The sequence below is a fragment of the Corapipo altera genome, unplaced genomic scaffold (assembly GCF_003945725.1).
Source record: "Corapipo altera isolate COAL_440 unplaced genomic scaffold, ASM394572v1 65, whole genome shotgun sequence".
Lineage (NCBI taxonomy): Eukaryota > Metazoa > Chordata > Aves > Passeriformes > Pipridae > Corapipo > Corapipo altera.
The window spans coordinates 8835502-8853940 of record NW_020884891.1 but is presented as its reverse complement, the minus strand read 5'-3'; the positions used below and the strand labels follow the sequence as shown (position 1 = coordinate 8853940).

At 37.3% G+C, this 18439-nt stretch overlaps 1 protein-coding gene across 1 annotated transcript in view; it reads left to right on the top strand.

The window, feature by feature from the left end:
- The window catches only part of THOC2 (THO complex 2), a 58140-nt gene that overhangs the window by 10290 nt on the left and 29411 nt on the right, over positions 1 to 18439 (top strand). The window contains exons 3-12 of the mRNA XM_027645150.1: positions 6 to 422; positions 5724 to 5779; positions 6975 to 7066; positions 8219 to 8270; positions 10310 to 10380; positions 11077 to 11198; positions 11953 to 12086; positions 13440 to 13606; positions 14214 to 14306; positions 16665 to 16820. Coding sequence (XP_027500951.1) covers positions 6 to 422; positions 5724 to 5779; positions 6975 to 7066; positions 8219 to 8270; positions 10310 to 10380; positions 11077 to 11198; positions 11953 to 12086; positions 13440 to 13606; positions 14214 to 14306; positions 16665 to 16820 — 1360 coding nt within the window. The remainder of the gene's footprint in view (positions 1 to 5; positions 423 to 5723; positions 5780 to 6974; positions 7067 to 8218; positions 8271 to 10309; positions 10381 to 11076; positions 11199 to 11952; positions 12087 to 13439; positions 13607 to 14213; positions 14307 to 16664; positions 16821 to 18439) is intronic.

The window sequence follows — 18439 nt, the reverse complement described above, 5'->3', positions numbered from 1 at the left end:
GTGAGTGCGGGGCCCGGCCGCGGGGCGGGATGGGGCGCTGCGGCCTGCGGGAGCGGGGCGGGGAGGGCGGGGGGCGGCGGGGAGGACGGCGGCCGGGGCTGCGTCCTTGCTGCCGGGCTGGGGGTCGACGCCGCGGTCGGGCGGAGGGCCCGGGCCTCCGCCCCGGCCGGTGCTGCCGCCCGCCCCGACGCTCGGCCCCCGCAGCTGGGCCCGGCGCCCCGAGCGCCCCCTTCCAGCCTCCGGGCCCGGCTCGTCGGGGGTCGGGCTCCTCTTCAGCCGCCCCCCGCGGTAATACGGACCCTGGCGCATTCCCGTTCCGCTGGCTCCGCGGTGCTGGCCGCTCTGGTGGAGGCCTCGGCCCCCGTTCCCACCTTTCTGCCGGTTCCGAGGGGACTGGCGCTGTATTCTCTGACCCAGGCGAGGTAGATCAGCCAGTCATGCCTGTTCTATCCCACAAAGTAACCTTTGTGCACCGAGGGGCCTGGGTGCAGCCTCCCAGACCAACCCAGGTGTGCTGGGAGCCTTCCGTCCAGGGCCTCGTGTGTGTCTGTTTTAAGCCATCTTGGCAAGTTAACTGAGTGCTGTGTGCTGCGTTCCAGGAGTGCATCTCTTCAGGGGTAATTCACCAGTTTGGCCCTTTCACGTTACTCTATTAGCTTTAACAGCGGTCCTCTGTGTACTAACTATGTTTTTTAAATGCTCTTCTTTCTTCCGTGCACTTCTGTTTTTGTTGTAACTGAAAAACCCTACAAATGTAAATAACCAGTGTTTGGGGGATCGCTTTGAGAAACGCTTCTTGAGAGTCGCTCTTTTTCTTATTTTATTTTGTTCATCTGTCTTAAAAGGGTGTGCAGCTTTGCTAAGGATCTTCCTTGTGCACGAAGAAAAAGGTAGTGGGTTAGAGAATAGAGAATGTAGAGACTCCCTGCACAAAATACTATTCTTTCCAGGTCCTCCATTTTGTAGTGAAGAGGCCCCTCTTTATAGCCATGTAACTTTTGGTTTGAATTATGCTGGAGCCGTTACCGTGTTAGTATGTAAGTTAAACATGTTGGAAGGTTGTGTGGAGTTTGCACGAGGACAGAAATGTCATAGCTGATCATATAAAGGCAGCTGCTCTGTTCATGCTGAATTCTCAGCACTTTGAGCAAGTTACCTCAGCTTTTGACCATGATAAAACCTTTTAGGATTCTCCCCTCCCCTTAGAGCAGTGCTTCTTAACCACGATGGGAATAAAGTGTTAATTTGCTGCAGGACCAAAAAACCAAAATGATTAGCTAAATTCCTGTATTTGTGGCATTTGCACTTCATTTGGAATACTGCTTAAATGCAGTTCCAGGCATGACTTGAAGAGCAGAGGCCATGTGTTTTAAAAGAAATGTGATTGTGTCTTGGATGACAGTTGTGAGGTTTTACAGTGGTAGCTTTATAAACATAAAGGAACATGCTTTAACTTACTTTCGAGAACCTAAACTACATCTCTGTAGCCACTATTTAGAGAACTTTTTAGGAAGCTAACTTTATTGGGAGAGTCTTCAGTGTGTAAGTTCATGTTTCTTTTTTCATCACTTCCTATCCTATTTTACTACAGGAAAACAAAACTAGGATGCTGTCATTTCAAAATGAAATATTGAAAGATGAAATATTTTTAAATATTAAAGTAAAAGGGGAATAAATGTAATGATACTTCTTAATTTTATTGAATTACTTATCTAATACAATATGACCAGAAACTTAAATTAGGTCTAGGCCTAAGTCCAGTCATGGGTTTGGTTCAAAATTAAGACAATACATTATAATGATAAGTTAGAAAAATGGAAAGGGGAAGGATACTGCCAAAGGAGAAAACTGACATTGCTAGCAAATAGAGGATTTGCAAAAATTTAGAAGGTTTTTTCTTTTTTTTTTGTTGCTACATGGAAGCCTGGTCTGATAAAGCCCACACATGAAGTCAGAGAGCATTCACTTCTGTATGGAGGGGTTTGGTTTGTTTTTAAACAAAGTGGTGGGCTTATTCACAGGGAGACAAATACCAACTTTTTTGAAAAGTGAGGACCCCCCCCCATAATTAGTAGAAAGAAAAGATTAGGTCTTATGGAAAAAATATTTACTTGCTGGAGCATGAAATGGCTTTCATGATCTGACTAGATCAGTTGAGATAGTATTTTGGCAGTTACTTGTTGCCTAAATGAAAGCACAGTTTTATGTTTTGGAGGAATATGAAACTGTATTGAGAGAAGCAAATTATTTTAGTTTGGTATTTCATCTTCTACTGGGATAAATAATGGATGCTTAAAAAAATTACTCTCCTTTCTTAAATTTTCTTTTTGAGTGATGTGGTGTCATGATTTAACAGTAGTATCCAAAAACCAGAAGGTAAGGATTTTGTGTGTCTTAGAGTGTCATAGTGTTAATTAGTAGGGCAACAGTGACAGTTTGCTTCCAGGAAATTTTTCAGAGACCTTGTTCAAAACTGTACAAGCTTCGAATTTAAGTAATCAAGATACTGATGTGTAATATCTAATTCAAATACATAAATGTATATTGTGGTAGTTTCAGGTGTTCTTAGCTGCCAAAACTAGACGTTGGTCAGGATGTGGTCATCTTGTCTGTCATTTTTTATATTGTTCAGACCCTTCTCTGTCTAAGTAGAATTTATTATGTTCATTTGTTGCTACTGCCAGATATTGTGTACAGATGGAGTTGGAATCCGAGGGTGACTACTTGTGCTGCTCAGTCTGGACTCCTCGTAGACCTGTTTGTGTGCTGCCCATGTAGTGAGGCTGTTTTGTCACATCTTCCCAACAAGATACTGGTCTGTGACTGAAGCCCATATGGATATTTACAATACACATGCAGTGGCAAGCACTGATTGATACCTTGTTCTGTGAGACATTCAACACATCAGGGAGCCTTTAGTGTGGATGGAGGGCTTTAATAGAGTACTTGTCTGGCAGTTTTTGCAGTATGTTAAGCCTCAAGATAAACTGAAGAAGCTTAACATTCTGTGAATGTGAGATTTTGAGACCTGATCTTTCAGGCACTCTCAGCATTAACTCAACACTTTGACTTTGCTCATGCAAGTAAAGGGCTGAGAGTCAGGGAAACTGTTCAGTTGTAGTTTTGCCATCCTGACTGCAGAATTGATTGCACTTCATCTCAACCAGATAACTACCCACATCAGTTAAATTATGCATATACTTAAATGTTAGCAGGCACATGCACTTTGATAATTACTGCTTTAATCCATGTGTGGGAGTGAAATGGAGGTTATAGGATGTGGGGTATGAGTTGGGAGGCCTTGGTTCAGTTGCTGGCTCTGCCATACAAACTTGTTTAATAGGTGCTCACGCTGCTTCAGAATTTCTTGTTTCACACAGTTTTATCTTCGTTTGAAGGGATGTGTTTTAGTAGAGCAAGGAAGTTCTCCATCCTCAGCTTGCAGCAGTGAGCTACAACGTCAGAGTAGTAAAAGTTGCAGATGAACTCTTAACAAACTGTACCAACCTTGATATTTCTATTCTTGTGAAGGTGCAGGTATTTTGATTTTAATTTATGATGTACTCAGTTGAGATAGATGAACTAGTCTCTCATCTAGTTGTTACTGGAAGGTTGGGCTTCTGCCCTGTCTTCAGTCACCTGGGTGTTTGTCTGACCTGCTGGTGAGCTGCTTCAAGTCAGCTGAGGACTTGGTTTTTGACCAGTTTTCTACCAGGTTTGTCAATAAAATTGATGTAGCTAACGTGAGGGCTGGAACTGTGGGGCTGAGAAGGGAAGAAGTGTTGGTGAATGTGTCCATCTCTGCACCAGTCATTGAATCTGCTCACCTGTCCTGCCTGGCAGCAGCTGCAGAAAAGCTCTTCTTCCTTTGGAGAGAGAGTGCCTGTAGAAAAGAACATGAGCACAAAAAGAAATTCTTTTACCACTTTTTCTTCCAGCTTAATAATTCAGTGGGTTCTAGTTGCAAGTATTAAGCAAGCTGTTTTGTGGACTGATCTTAAATATTGAGTTTCCTGTTACATTGATGAAGCAGGTTCATGTCTTAAAGTAATGTGAAGTTGATAGTACTGTTTTGGTGCTGCTGGAAAGGGAATGGGAAGAGGTTAAAACTATTACCTTGTATTATTACTTTGTTAACCTGGTTGATGATACCACCTTATGACATAGGGGTCAAAGTGTGCATCTCAGATAATTTTTTTTTTTTTGGAATCAGATGTTTCACTTTACTGTTATTTGTGTGCAGAGCATAGAAATGAGTGCTTATAGGCTGCTTTCTTTATGGAGAAGTAATTAAAATTTAAGGAAATTGATTTATATTGAATTGATACACTCCTTGAGGACAGCTGGGGATAAAATCTGTTATTTAAAAAACATGTACTTACTGTTCATGAAAAATAAAATACCTATTCCCCTATTTTGCTGTCTCTATTCTGGTTATTTCCATATACATTGCATTCTCTTCAATAGCATTTAGAACATCTTAGCCACACCCTCACTTTTTGCCCAGCTTCTCTGTTTCTGCTGATTACATTGTGTGAAACTCCCCACTTTCCAGTTGTCTGTAAAGGGTGTGTATACCTTATATTTACTAATTATAATCCTGTGATTGCTGGAACAGCTGTTTAGTCCTGTTAGAGAGGCGGTGATCTATATGGGATGCAAACAGAATGAGTAATGGATTGCTACAGAAGTATCTTTTACTGTTGATTTTTCTGTAGTAATTGTGCATACCTGCATGATTTGAGACAACTTAAAAATGGCTCCCACAGGAAACTGTAGTCTTGCCATCTCATGTAGGAGTGCAACATAGCTCTGATACTGTCCTCAGTTTCTGCATGGGAAAGATACTTGGAAAAATATGTGAACTTTTGGTTGAAAATGTGCAAATGTGACAAAGGTTCTTAAAATATTCATTGGTGTCTGTTATAATATAGGTAAATCACCACCCTTTTTTAAAAAACTGTCAATTCTAAATGTGAAACTGCTTTTGAAGCCTCATCCTGGGGTGACAGAAGTGGTAGAGAAGAGGGAAGATCCTTGTATCTTGGAAGCATGACCATTTCTAAGCTGTCAGTGTAGTGGAGAAGCCTGCTCTTTAAGCATTTATTTTGTAATACAGAGAACCATTAATTTATTTTATGGAACAGTCTCTAGACTATTTAGTGTACTTTGTGCATATGACTGTTGGGTTGAGGGAGCCCCAGGAGCGACCAACGACGATGGAATGTGACAGGTCTCATCCTACAGTGGATTCTCTTAAATAAAATTCTGCCTTCCTTTTGTAAAACATCATATACATAGTTTAATGTTGAAAGTTTTTTTACAGGCCAGAGTTTGAAAACTATCATAGTCATAGTAACTCTGTGAGGAGAGTTCCTTCACTGGATAACAACAGTAGGTTATTGCTGCCACTTCCGTGCTTCCATTCATACTAAAATTACCTCATGCTCGCACCTTTCAGTGTGTAAGAGTGTGTAATGTTAGGAAGAATATTTTTTAAGTCTGTGATTTATATGTGTATGAGATCTCTTGGGAGTCTTGTTTCGTTGCTGTGTAAGTTCTCTGAATGAGGGTTTACTCTGGAAAAATTAAATGTAGTCAGCCGTGAATCTTAAGCTGCTTTAGCCAGAGCAACAACAAAAACAAGAACCCCAAAACATTTGTGTGTATGCCAATATCTAACTTTTTTTTATTTTTTTTCTTTTAATATTTTTTTATTTCAGTGTGCAGCTGTGTCGTGCTCTCAGCGAAAACAAAAACCATGATGTGGGTTTCAGAGGTAAGTTGATTGTGTGGTTTGTTGCTTGGTTTTAGTTAAATTAAAAAAAAAAAGCCTGGAAATAGTTGATCATGGTACCTCTGCATGTATGTGCTTAGAATGTTCATATATGGTGACCATTAGTGTGTGCTAAAGTCAAATACTACAAATACTAAGGCAATACAAACATCCACAACTGGGATTGTCTTCAATGAGTGGTGTCAGCATCATCTAGTATTTGGTCTCTGCTGTAGAAAATGAAATTGTGTTTTGCAAACTCAACATACATCTAAATTTTATTCTAAGAGTTAAATATATGAACACTAATGTGTGCAAATGTGAAATTAACTTGCCTGTTTAAAAAATAAAATTGGGTTTAATTCAACTACAGTGGTCTGCAGTCACCATGTCACTGAGTACTTGGTTTGAGGCATTAAGATCTGCAGCTTCTTTATTGAATATTGTTTATTGAGTGAACCATGTGGTACAAGTGCAAGGTGAAAGCATGGGGGTTTGTTATTTTTCATATAGTAAAAAGTGTCACAACATTGTGGTGTATTGTTTAAGAACCTTACAGTTTTACCACAGCTGGTTTTCCAATGACTGTGTTTAACATTGCAAGATTTTTCTCAAATGCAGTACCTCTGTTTAGTGCTTCAGCTTAATACAGGCTTTTGTAAGGTTACATTCTTGAGATATAAGAGACTTTCTTTAAAAAAATTAAATTAAAAAGTCCTTTTTAAGCAATTAAATTTTACTTACTCCAAGAAAAATGGAGTAAGCATACTTTCAAAAATATGCTTTTGAAAGCATATCTGTGATGAGACATGATAAGGAGAAAATAGCAGAATGTTTTTTATGGATGTAGATTATGGTATTTGTGTGAAGAAGGTAAAGTTGTCTTTGTTAAACCAACTGCCAGTACTCAAGTTATTACATGCAGGACTGTAGTTTTTCATCCCATATTACAATTATTCCATAAACTCTCTAGATAAAGTGGATCATCTCTTATTATCTACTTGTGTGAAGTCTTAGCTATTGATGATCAATTTTATTCTATCAGCAGTAGCAAAGTAATCCCTCTCATTGGTAACAGAAGCATACCCTGTTTGCTTGCAGGGTGTCTGAAGTCTCCAGCATTATTGTAAATATTGCTTCAGCAGTTAGGTGAAGGATTACATAACATGTTCTTTAATCATCTCTTTTCTTTCAACAGATATCCAGCAGGCTTTGTATGAGCTTGCATACCATGTTGTCAGAGGAAACTTAAAGCATGATCAAGCTTCTAATGTTCTTGGTGATGTCATAGTGAGTATATATTTGTAATCATTGTATACTTCCTAAATTTTTACTTTATAATAAAGTCCAAATGAAATCCAAGCAGGATAATATTCAAGAGATTTTTTTTTTCTGTGTCTGAGAAGTCATTCTTGTCAAGCTCTTTTTCTTCTTTTGGGTGCACTTGATATATATGTAATCTGTCAGGGTTTCATTTTTGCCCCTACCTTTTCTGGTGAGGAATAGATGTGTTCATTTCAACATAAATTAAAAATTAAGTCATTTTTTAAGGGCATATGAAGCCTGAAGTTTCTAATAAATGCTAAAAATAAGTGTCACTTGCTCATGCAGCACATCTGTAATGCCACCTACTGGTTTTTATAACAGTGTAACAACATCTGCCATTTTACTGTTGGGATGTCCAAGTTCTGTGATGGCCTTTAAAATGATCCATTAGACTTATTTTTTTGTTTGAAAAAAGGTTTTTCTTAAAATGCTTTGAATAAATGAGAAAGTAGGGAAAAGAGTATTTTCCTCTAAACCTCCAAGATTACCAAATACCACCATTCCCTAAAAAAATAAACCAGAAAAAATCCATTAAAAGAATCTTATAAAAAGCATTTCTTATTCTTTGGAAGTTCTTGGTTTGCTGTATTGATGTGCACGGAACATTAAGGAAAAGAACGTGTTGCATTAATCTAGTTTAACCTTTTTGTACTTTTTAAACTTGTGCATAGGGTCTGAGGGAAGTCAAGGCTGTAGGGCACCTTGCTTTTGGGATGGCATGTGACAATGTTGGATCTTTAGCTGCTGTAGGAAATTGTAATTTGTTTGGTGCTTGAGAAAGTGCAGCACTGTCCAGGCTGCTGCTCCTCACACAGGGAGTTCCATTGGGCTTAGAGAAATGGAGGTACTGACCAGTTTTGTTTTTTTTTTCCCCTTGGTCACTAGATACACTTTTAAATTACATTAAAATATTATGGTGTTTCATTATGTATCAATAATTAGTACAGCACTTATGTTAGATATTAGTCAATAATTAAGCATCTTCATTATTGATATGAATTATTAATGAATATGAACTTACTTTATGATTAAGTGTTTTATGTAGCGGAATAAGAATTTTGTAAGTGTGCATATTGGAATTCTGTGTTCATTAAGTGAGATCTTCTTCCTTCTTAGGAATTTCGAGAAGACATGCCTTCTATCCTAGCTGATGTATTCTGCATATTAGGTAAGTCAGGTTCCTTTCAGCATTGTAACAGATTTTGAGAAATAAATGTTTTGTGAATCTGCTTGTTGACTTCTGTGGGAAATATCATTGAATCTGTAAAGCATGGCTTCTCTTTACAAACTGTGTGTTGATTCCTCCTCAGTGTATCTGTATCTCATTTGTTAATGTATTTTTGTTCCATTTCCAGAAGTTTGCCTGTTAAAGGCTGTGGAAGTTGATCTGCCAAGAATAGTTAAAGGAGTTAGCTTGTAAGAATGTCGGGTGTTAGCTAATGGAATCAGTGACTTAGTGATGTTATCATTCTTAAATATTTTAAATAGAAGTTGACTTACTGGTAGGTAGATCCTCTCTTCTCAGAATGTGTTCTGTAAATATTTTTATCTGTACAGTCACTGTTAGTGAAATGGAGCTTATGCAAATTGTCCATAAATCTAAAGGCAAATGGCATCACTGGGCAAGTCACTGTCTGCCAGCTGAGCAGGCTTTAAAGATGCATACGTCTTATACTGGTGATAACTTCTGGATTTTTATATTGTCATGTTGATCCAAAGCTGTTTCTCTCATGTTTCTAGCATTTTAATCCTGTATACATTTCTCCAGATCATAGCTTTAACTGCTTGCAGTTTCTGTCTTGCTCCATATCTAGTTTTCAACGACTTGAAAATTTTCAGAAAATGCTTTTAATGGTCTGCTTATCACAGATCCTGTTGTTACCTGTACTAAAGGAGTGAGGTGTCCTCTGTGCTATGGCTGCCCGTGAAGAGAGACACCTAATTAAGCTTACATGTGCAGCCTTGGTTTGAACATCTAAGTGATGAATTTTGATTTTGTTTTTTTTTATAGTGCTTCATTCTGTGTACTTGTATCATCTTCTTGTAATAATTACTTTTGTATCTGTCTGTGTTTTTTGTCTTTTTTTTTTTTCCTCTTTTCCTTCTAATTAGTGTGCAACCTAATACCATCCCTTGACTAGTAGCAGAGAATAGTAAGGTTAAAGACTTAGGTTTCAAACTCTGGGACAAAGGACATTGGGCACTTTCTTTGTTTCCTCTAACACTTTTTCTCTTTAATCAGTATTTGCTACTATCGGCAATTTTTTTTCTTACAGTTAATGTGTTTTAGTGTATGAGAATTGGGGTATATCCACTCATCCACATTCCCTGGACTAACATTTTTCAGCAGATTGTTCTTTGGCTGAGAGGCTGAGCTGTAGGGTCCAGGCTGATCTGGGTGGTCTGTTGATTCCACTTCCAGCCCTACTTCCACTACATCATTAGTTTTCAGTCTCTTTGGGGTCTTCTTTCTCACATTTTTGTTGTTGTTGTTTTCTCTGTGAGTCTGATTTTAATGGGGTTATGTGTGGGGATTTTTTTTTGTAGGACCTTTTGTTTGGTTGATTTTTGTAATGTCTGCCTTGCATTCTTTTATGGAGTTTTTTACTCCTTTTGCAGCTCCTCACTTCCTGTAACGATGTGCTTTTTTTAAACTACTTTAGACAGGTGTGCTTCCTTGGCCACTGTTCTCTGACCTGGCTTCCCGTAGGAGTGAATTCATGAATTGCTTTCAGTAGTTGGCAATACAAAAGAAATTAATGGTCATAAAGAATCATAGCTGGTAAAAGACTGCAGACCAGACAGTAAATGGTAGTTACTCGGAGCCCACAGGGAGAGATTAGGACACTGCATTAAGGCCAGGATCATGGAGTTCTCTTCAGCAGTTTGTATTTCTGGTTTTGTGCTTATTATTGATTTTTAATGCTTACTTAAATGTTATTGCAGCAAAGAGAAGGGCAAGAAAAATTAAGGCATTCCTCTAGTTTCTGTTTTACCTTTTCATGAGACCTGTGGATGTGTGAGAATTGTCATCAAAATATTGTGTGGACCTCATGAGGGATGAGTGGGTGGCAAGAAGATAGCATGTTATCAACAAGCTGCTTTGCCTTAGTATCATTAACATTTATCAGAATAGTTATTAAAAGAAGAAACTCTTAAAAAATTTCACAAGAAATGATTTCTTTTTATCCTCATCTTCTTTTGTAGACATTGAAACAAGTTGTTTAGAGGAAAAAAACAAGAGGGATCATTTTACACAACTAGTGTTGGCCTGTTTGGTAAGTTGCACCTAGGAAGTCTTTTGGCAAAATTGCATGTCAAAATCTAGCAAGAAAAATCAGTGTTGAAGCTTGCTTCTTTTTTTTTCCCCTCCAGAATGTTTCCACAAATGCCCAAATAATTTAAAAATTCATCTTCAAAGTGTACTGGTAGAGGAATATAGTACAACTCCCCCTTGAATTCTTTAAAGAGGTTTGAGAGAACTTCAATTTTTCTACCTGTCAGTTCAACAGACATTTTGCTACTGAATTATGCTTGGAGTTGTACTTTTTCCTCATGGAACCTCCTTTGTCTTTAGAAGTAGCATTCCTAATCACAGGGAATAAGCTTGATTTGTAGGAAAGTTCAGCCTGTGAAAATAAGGCTTTTCTCCCAGAATATGAGAATGAGTATAAACCTTTGTAAATATGCAGCTCTTGGTAATAATGTCTCCAGATGCTGTGCAATGTATACTTGGTAATCAGCAATTAGACTCTAGGGTTTGTTTCTTCAAGGTGCTCTTGTTTATAAGATCTGCCACTGTAAAATTCCAGTTTCGGTTAATAGTTTGTTTTGTCCCCTTCTGTGTTTGAAAGAAAATGCATTTAATATCATGAAATTGTTTTTGTTGTAGTCAGAATGCATATGTAACCTAAAGTAGTATGGTTTCTAGGTCTTTGTAATTCACAAATTTGGTTTATGTTCTTGTTTTGTAGTATCTTGTTTCTGACACTGTCCTGAAGGAGCGTTTAGATCCAGAGACACTGGAGTCATTGGGACTCATCAAGCAGTCTCAACAATTCAATCAAAAGTCTGTTAAAATAAAGACAAAACTATTGTAAGTTTTGGAGCAAAAAGGTTGTTTGGGGAGGGGATGGGGAAGGGCAATGATAATTAGTGTGGTGATAGTGTTTGCTACCAATGTGTAATGTTTCTTCAAAGGTATTCAGTTTTCTTTACGAAATGTGTTTGTAACTTGTCATTGACAAAAGAACTTTCTTAACCCTTAGTTTTCAGTCTTGAGCAGTATAAAGTCTTCGTGTTACCTATGATTTTGCTACAGTGATTCTATATATGCAGGTTAATATTTAATTTTATTTGACATGTGAACTTAGAAAGTGTAAGAAATTTAACTTTTTCTGTTGCATCAGTTAAGCATAGACTTTTGTTTTCATAAATAAACAGACATAGTTATTTTACTTTATTTGGGCACTATGGGTTATGTTTTTTTGGGAATGTTTGGTTTCTGTCTCTGCATCCAGTGTTTCACTTGAAACTAGAATAGGGCCTTAAGGATGGACTGCTAGAGAGCAGTTCTCCAGTGCAGTGTGTAAGAACAAGCTTTCCTGTTAAGTGTAAGCATAGTTTAAATGGTCTGCATTTGAAATAAGAGCTGGATTTGTTTATAGAGTGCTTGCTGCCTTACAGGAATTCGTGTGGTGCATTCAGTAGTTTTTGCAATAGCTCAAGTAAATTACAAGTTCTTAAAAATGTGTTCAAAATTAGCATTTTGTATAACAAATTGCTGGAGGCATAAATGGCTTCACTGGATATGTGTTACACAATAGTATTCAATTTCTGTTTATTTGCAGTTATAAGCAACAGAAGTTTAATTTGCTAAGAGAGGAGAACGAAGGTTATGCAAAGCTCATTGCAGAACTGGGTCAAGACTTATCTGGAAATATCACTAGTGATTTAATCCTTGAAAATATCAAATCTTTAATAGGTAAGGAATTTATTGAAAGAATATGGGCTTTGGTTTTCCTTTATGATCTTATGACTACAGAAAGTAGATCACCTTGGATAGAATTATGACATTTGGAAGTTCCCATTTCTGTGGAAAAATTAATTTTGGGACTGTTGTGTAGGTAAACTTACTTTACATTCTGAATTTATGGTACAGCCTCAAATATACTGTGATTTCAATTCATTTCAGCAGTAGTTTTTGATGAAGTGCTTATCACCTCAACAGGCAGATGGGAGTGTAACAAAGTAATGCTTTTTGCTATTTAAGATGCTCAGTTCAATGCATGAATATTCTTTTATTTTTGAAGAAGTTCAGTGAGTGATTCCTTATGAAGAGAAATAAGAAGTAGTAAATGTTCTTCCTTTATCTAGTGGTTTTTTTAGTGATTTGTCCATGTTTGAGTTGAGTCTTGACGAGAATGTCACATCAAAGTGCAAAATAAGTTAAAAACTGGAAATACCTGTAATTGCCTGTGTTTTACAGTTTGTTTTAGAATAAAGAGTTCTGTACAATACAATATTTATATTATATTGTATACTATACAATACAATGTTTGCACCTGTTTCATATGGTGCCAGTGCAGTAATGGGCAAAAGGTTATGCTGCTATTTTATAAAAAAAAATAAATTCATTTATCACATAATTTTGCCTGTGTGTCAAATCCCTGTAACAATACTACTTCTTTTGAAAGAGATCTAGAGAGAAGGATGGGTTTGCTAGTTATTGCAGTAAAAAATATGCTCAGTTTGAGGAATTTTGTAACAAGACGTTTTTCTGTCTTCTGGAATTTTAGGAATTGCAAATAGACTTCATACAAAATGTCAGTTCTTTTAAACTACTGACTTGCAGTAGGTTCTCATGAAATGGAAATGTCTTTGGGGGAGGAAAGACTGATGCAGTTATATATCTGCATAGTGGATGTGTCTGGATAAAGTAAATAAGTGTAAAATAATTACGACCTGACCGATTTGTGGGACTGAATGGATATGTGTGCCAGCACAAGGGGAGAAGCAGCAGCCCATGCCTTTTGCTGGCACTGTGGTCTTAGTGAGGCTGGGTTTTTCTTATTAAATGTTCTTCTCAGGGTGTTAATTTCTTTTTCTGTAATCTGAATTGAAAGTCCTGTTTAGTACTTTTACCTAGTTCAATATCCAGCAAGACAAAACCATCAGTGCTGTGTTTATAGATGATCCAGATTATTTTGCTGTTTAAAAGTCCAGGCTTAATTTTAACTGAAAAGAATTAATTTTAAAAATTAGTGCACTTGTATTTTAGAAACAGAACGAAGATGAAAATTAACAATGTTAAACTTCTCTACTTCTTCTCCACTAGGATGTTTCAACCTTGATCCTAACAGAGTTTTGGATATTATCCTTGAAGTCTATGAGTGCAGACCTGAGTATGATGACTTCTTTGTACCACTGATAGAGTCTTATATGTACATGTGTGAACCTCAAACTCTATGCCATATCCTTGGGTTCAAATTCAAATTTTATCAGGTAATATATTTCCATTCTTAATTTTTGGGTTTGGTGGTTGGTTATACACAATGTTGAACTGCAGTCAGTGATAGAATGTTTTCTGCAGATTTTTAGTTAGTAAAACTCCAGTGTTAAAAGCAATAATATCATCATTTGAGTGGAAGTCTCTTATGGGAGAATGCTTAGTGTTCCCTAAAAGAACTGAAAACAATCCTGATATCTTCCACTTGAACTTGTGTAACTGTATAAGGACTGGCATGAACAAAGAGATAGTACCTTATAAACAAAAGACTTGTCCCCGAGAGTGAAGAGCATGTTTGCAGGGGAGTCATGGTTGATATTTGATAAAATATTCAAGATTTTTATTTAAATGTATAATTATCAATTGCATGCAAGCACCACCGTAAGGTGTGATGAAAGTTGAATGTTTTTGTTTCTGAAAATACTGATTGTGTATTGCAGTAAGTCCAGTGGGTTTGGAGAAACAGCAGTTAAATAACATGATAACAAGGAGCACTGTGGGTTAATGTTTCATCTGAAGTTTGAGTGGTTTCTTTTCTGTTTCATAACCTTTTGCAGTGGTCTGATTGCTTTTTTCTTGAATTTGCAATGTTGTCCTTTTTAGGATCCGAGCGGTGAGACACCTTCCTCCTTGTACAGAGTTGCTGCTGTCCTTTTGCAACATAATCTTATAGAGTTGGAAGATCTTTATGTTCATGTAAGTGACAGTACTACCCTTGTCAAATGCCAAAGCTAAGGACATTAAAAGAACCAAGAGATTCCTTACCCTATTTCCAAATCTTCAGATTCATGGCATGCTATTTCATGCCTTTGTACATACAATATTTAATGTCTTTTAAAATTTTCAGTGCTGTCTAATAAGCACACACTGAAATATAAATGCTGATAAACTTTATTTGAATTATTTATGTAACATTCTCCAGATTGTTTACCTCCTGTCTGAATAGGTTAGTAACCCAGTAACTTTCCTTAACAACCTTCCTTAAGAATTAGATCCTTTGATTTTTGCTTTACAAGATCAGTTTTTGAAAAAAGTGGTAGGACAGTTGACTCCTAACATCCTTTGGTTAGTTTAATAGTAGGATTATTTTTTTTTTAAGCTCTTGCATGTTCCTGAACAGGTCTCTCATTCTCCACAAGAATCTTGACCATTTGTTAGGTTGAAAGAGAAAGGGGGTTATATGTTCAGATTTAATCAGAGATACTTATCCTCTGCAGCCTGACAGACATCAACCAACCACCATCCCAATTTGACAGATGGCAGACAGAATGTTACAGTTGTCAAATTAATTTTACATTATATAAGAATTTTAAATTCCAGAATATCCATAGATATTTCAAGATTAGGTATTTTAAGACTCAACTCTTGCACTGAAATCAAGGAAATGAGCTCTAGTTACAGCTGTGGAAGTTTTGGAAGGTAGTCCTGCCATTAATTTGTGTGACAGTTCATAGCGTTTAGTCACAATCTGATTTGTCAGTAACTGTTGAGTATTTTGGCTAAAAATGTGTTGGGTGGAGCAAGGGTAGGAGTGCACATCTCAGATAATTGGTGTGGAGGGAGGAATGTGTGATGATAATGCTTGTTTGTTCAGGAATGTTTGTAAGCTTACAGAACATGCTCAGACTTGGGGTGAGAGTGGCCTGTGCAATCTCAACTCAGACTGTGCAGGTGAGGGCACGTCCTCTGGCAGTCCCTGTGCTCATGTACACTGTTCACCTGAGTGATGGGGATTCTCAGTCTTGTTCCAGAATCTCTCTGCCATGGCTCTGTGTCTGTCCATGTTTGGGATGGCATATTTTGTTATTTGTTCAGGCTTAGTTTAACTTGCTGTGAGTTTCTAGAAAATAATTAGCATGTAGGTGTTGAGTCTGAAGTGGTGCATGTTGTGTGGCTGCTGTACAGGAGCACTGTAGGATTACTGTTCATATCCAGAACGTTCTCCCCACCTCTACCCTCCCTCCAAAGCCTGTAAGAACTGTTCTCTGTTGGTATGTATATACACACAGCCCTATAGAATATGTATTGCATCCTGAAGACACAACTTACCCATTGAAATTCTGTACTAGATGTTTCTTGGTGAATCATAGTAGGTTCCCTGTGTTTTCAAATGAGAAAGTGCAACTCTTTAAACCTCCTACCTTTCCAAGTGGTGTTTTTTCTTGCCTAAATTTCTGTGAAGTGTAGGAATTCTACTGTCTTCCTTTTTCTCATCAGTTTGGGGAAAGAAAAAACAGTAAAAAATCCCTTGTTAAAAACATTAAAAGAAAAGATCATTGTGTCAAAGAGGTCATGACTCTGCAGGAAGTTTTGATTACTTGTTTGCAGTTAAGTTTGAGCTTGATTTTAGGAACTAAATTAAGGTTTGGCTTTGTCAGAAAAAGAACTTTTGTTTTGTCTTGGACTTTGACCTTTTAATTTTTGAGTGTGGGGTTATATTCCTCACTCTGATCATTCTCAAGTACAAGATTATGCTGAGGTCTTATACTAGGTACTTCTTAATCTAAGATGGTTTTTAAAGAGCAGATGGTACATGTGTTTAACCCACATTGCTGATAAATAGAAAATTTAGTCAGCTTTAAATGGTATGCCTTTAAGGGGGCAGTCAGAATGTGTGGCTAAGTAGGTTATCTGGTTTTCCTTGGGGATTAAATTTTTTTTTTTCCTTTAGATGAGCAAGTTGAAAATTCATGCTTTTGAATATTCACTTGGTTTAAAGGCACTGAATTGTGTCAATGTTATATTGGAATCTGTGGGAAACTGTCCCTGCACAGCTACAACTGAACAGTGAATTGGGGAGGGGAACAGGAGCTTGGACACCTCATGGTTGTGAAGAAATAGAGCAGTATTATTTCTCATGAGTCCTTGATTTTAGAATAGTCTCTTAATGGTGTAATTCCCTGTTGGGATGATGGTAACAAGGAAAAGAAACTGATTCCCTGAAAGGCAATCTGATTAGTAACAAGGAAGGACAGACTTGTGCTTTGAGCTCAAGTGATCCAGAGCAGCACTAGGTGACTTCAGTTTTCAGATATATTTGTTCTGTTTTTTCAGCTTCTGCCAGGGGATAATGCCATCATGGAGGAACACAAGAGAGAGATAGTGGAGGCTAAACAAATTGTCAGAAAACTTACAATGGTTGTCTTGTCATCTGAAAAGACTGAGGAAAAGGAGAAAGAAAAGGAAAAAGAGGAGGAGAAAACCGAAAAGGTGTGTATCTGAGTAACTTTCTTTTCAGTAAAATGATTTTAAATTGCATTAAACTGAACATGGCTTGTCTGTCCTCTGACTGCATTTCTGTTATATGGAATGTGCAAAAATGCATGCCTTTGGGGTTTGTTCTGGATTTCTCTATGTTTAATATTCTTGATTCAGTGAGTAATTTTTTCCTCCCTTTTTATTGTGTCAGTATGTCCCAACATTCATACACTTCACAGCCTTTAACAACTGTGTTTCTAGGACCTGTGGAAGTATAATCCTAGTTGATTTCACAAAAGGAAGGACATCAGTGAGAGTTTATTCCTTATTTCTCTCAATGAAGAATTGGGATGTAAGGAATTGCCAGACTTAGGAATGTTGGTATAATTACCCTGCATTGTAGAAAAAGGTTGTAACTGAAAATTTTTAATTGTAGCTGTTTGTTGTACTTTACTTTAAACCTGTATCTCCATATGTATGAATTTATATTATCTCTTTATTTAAGTTCCTACTGTATCATATTCATGTTGCCCTAGGTCTAATTTGTTTCAGTGTGTCCAAACCTTACTTTAGAAACAAAACTATTTAATCTCTTAGCGGCCTTTCTGTTGTCATGCTCATTTGAGTACCTAAGTAGTTCTCAAACATCTTACTTAAAACAAAAAAAAAAGTAAAATAAAAGCTTGGTATTTGCATTTTGTAAGTGGCATACTGGAGTGGGAGGAGGGCTCCATCAGTCTTAGTAGTTTCTGTTCTTGATTTTCTGTATCCTCCTTGATTCTATTAATCTCTGACCTTTCTCCCTCCTTCCATTTTTCTTGCCTAGCTTGAAAAATCTAATTCCGTTTTCTTCCCTTAGGCAGCTGATACAGTTACTCTCTCTGGCTCTCAACTGCAGCCACAGCTGCTGCTTAAACTGATTCCTTTCACTGGCTTTAAGTTTCTCCCTTGTACCACATTGCTTTGGTCCAGTCAGATGGGGCTGCCTGGAATTCTCTGAAGTGTGCTTGTCACCATGATCTGATGGAAAAATAAACTCTTCATGGGACATGGGGAGTGAATGTATTGCAAGTAGTGTCAGAAGAATTAAGACAGTTTTTATGGCTAAGCTTTAGAATTAAGAACTAGGGAATTTTAAGCTGTAGCAGAAACTGCAGCATTTTTCTGAAGGATTAAAATGACAAATAACAAAGTCTGAATGTGTGTGATGGGAAAAGTAAGAGCTGTACTTAACAAAAACCAATTTCTGTGACTGTAGACACTGTTATGCAATGCATGTTGTTTCTTGAAAAGCTTGTTCTGTGTTAAAAGTATTTTTGTATGTGCTTAGCTGTGCACTTCATAGCAATTGGTGGAGTAACTACATGTGAAGGCTGTTGACAGTCTAAATTTAAGTACTTTGTATCCAGTATGTCATTTTAATGTACAATTTTTGAGACAGTACCATGGAATAAATGCCTGGGTAAGGAAAGTAGTGTTTAACAACTACTGAAATGACTCTTCTTTTAAATCCACAAAGTGCTTATTTTTGTGTGGTTAAAATTCATTATTGTCTCATGACTCTAATATGAGTAATTTAGTATTGATAAATGCATTACCTGCTTTGGCCTTTTAAGATGCATTTGACATAA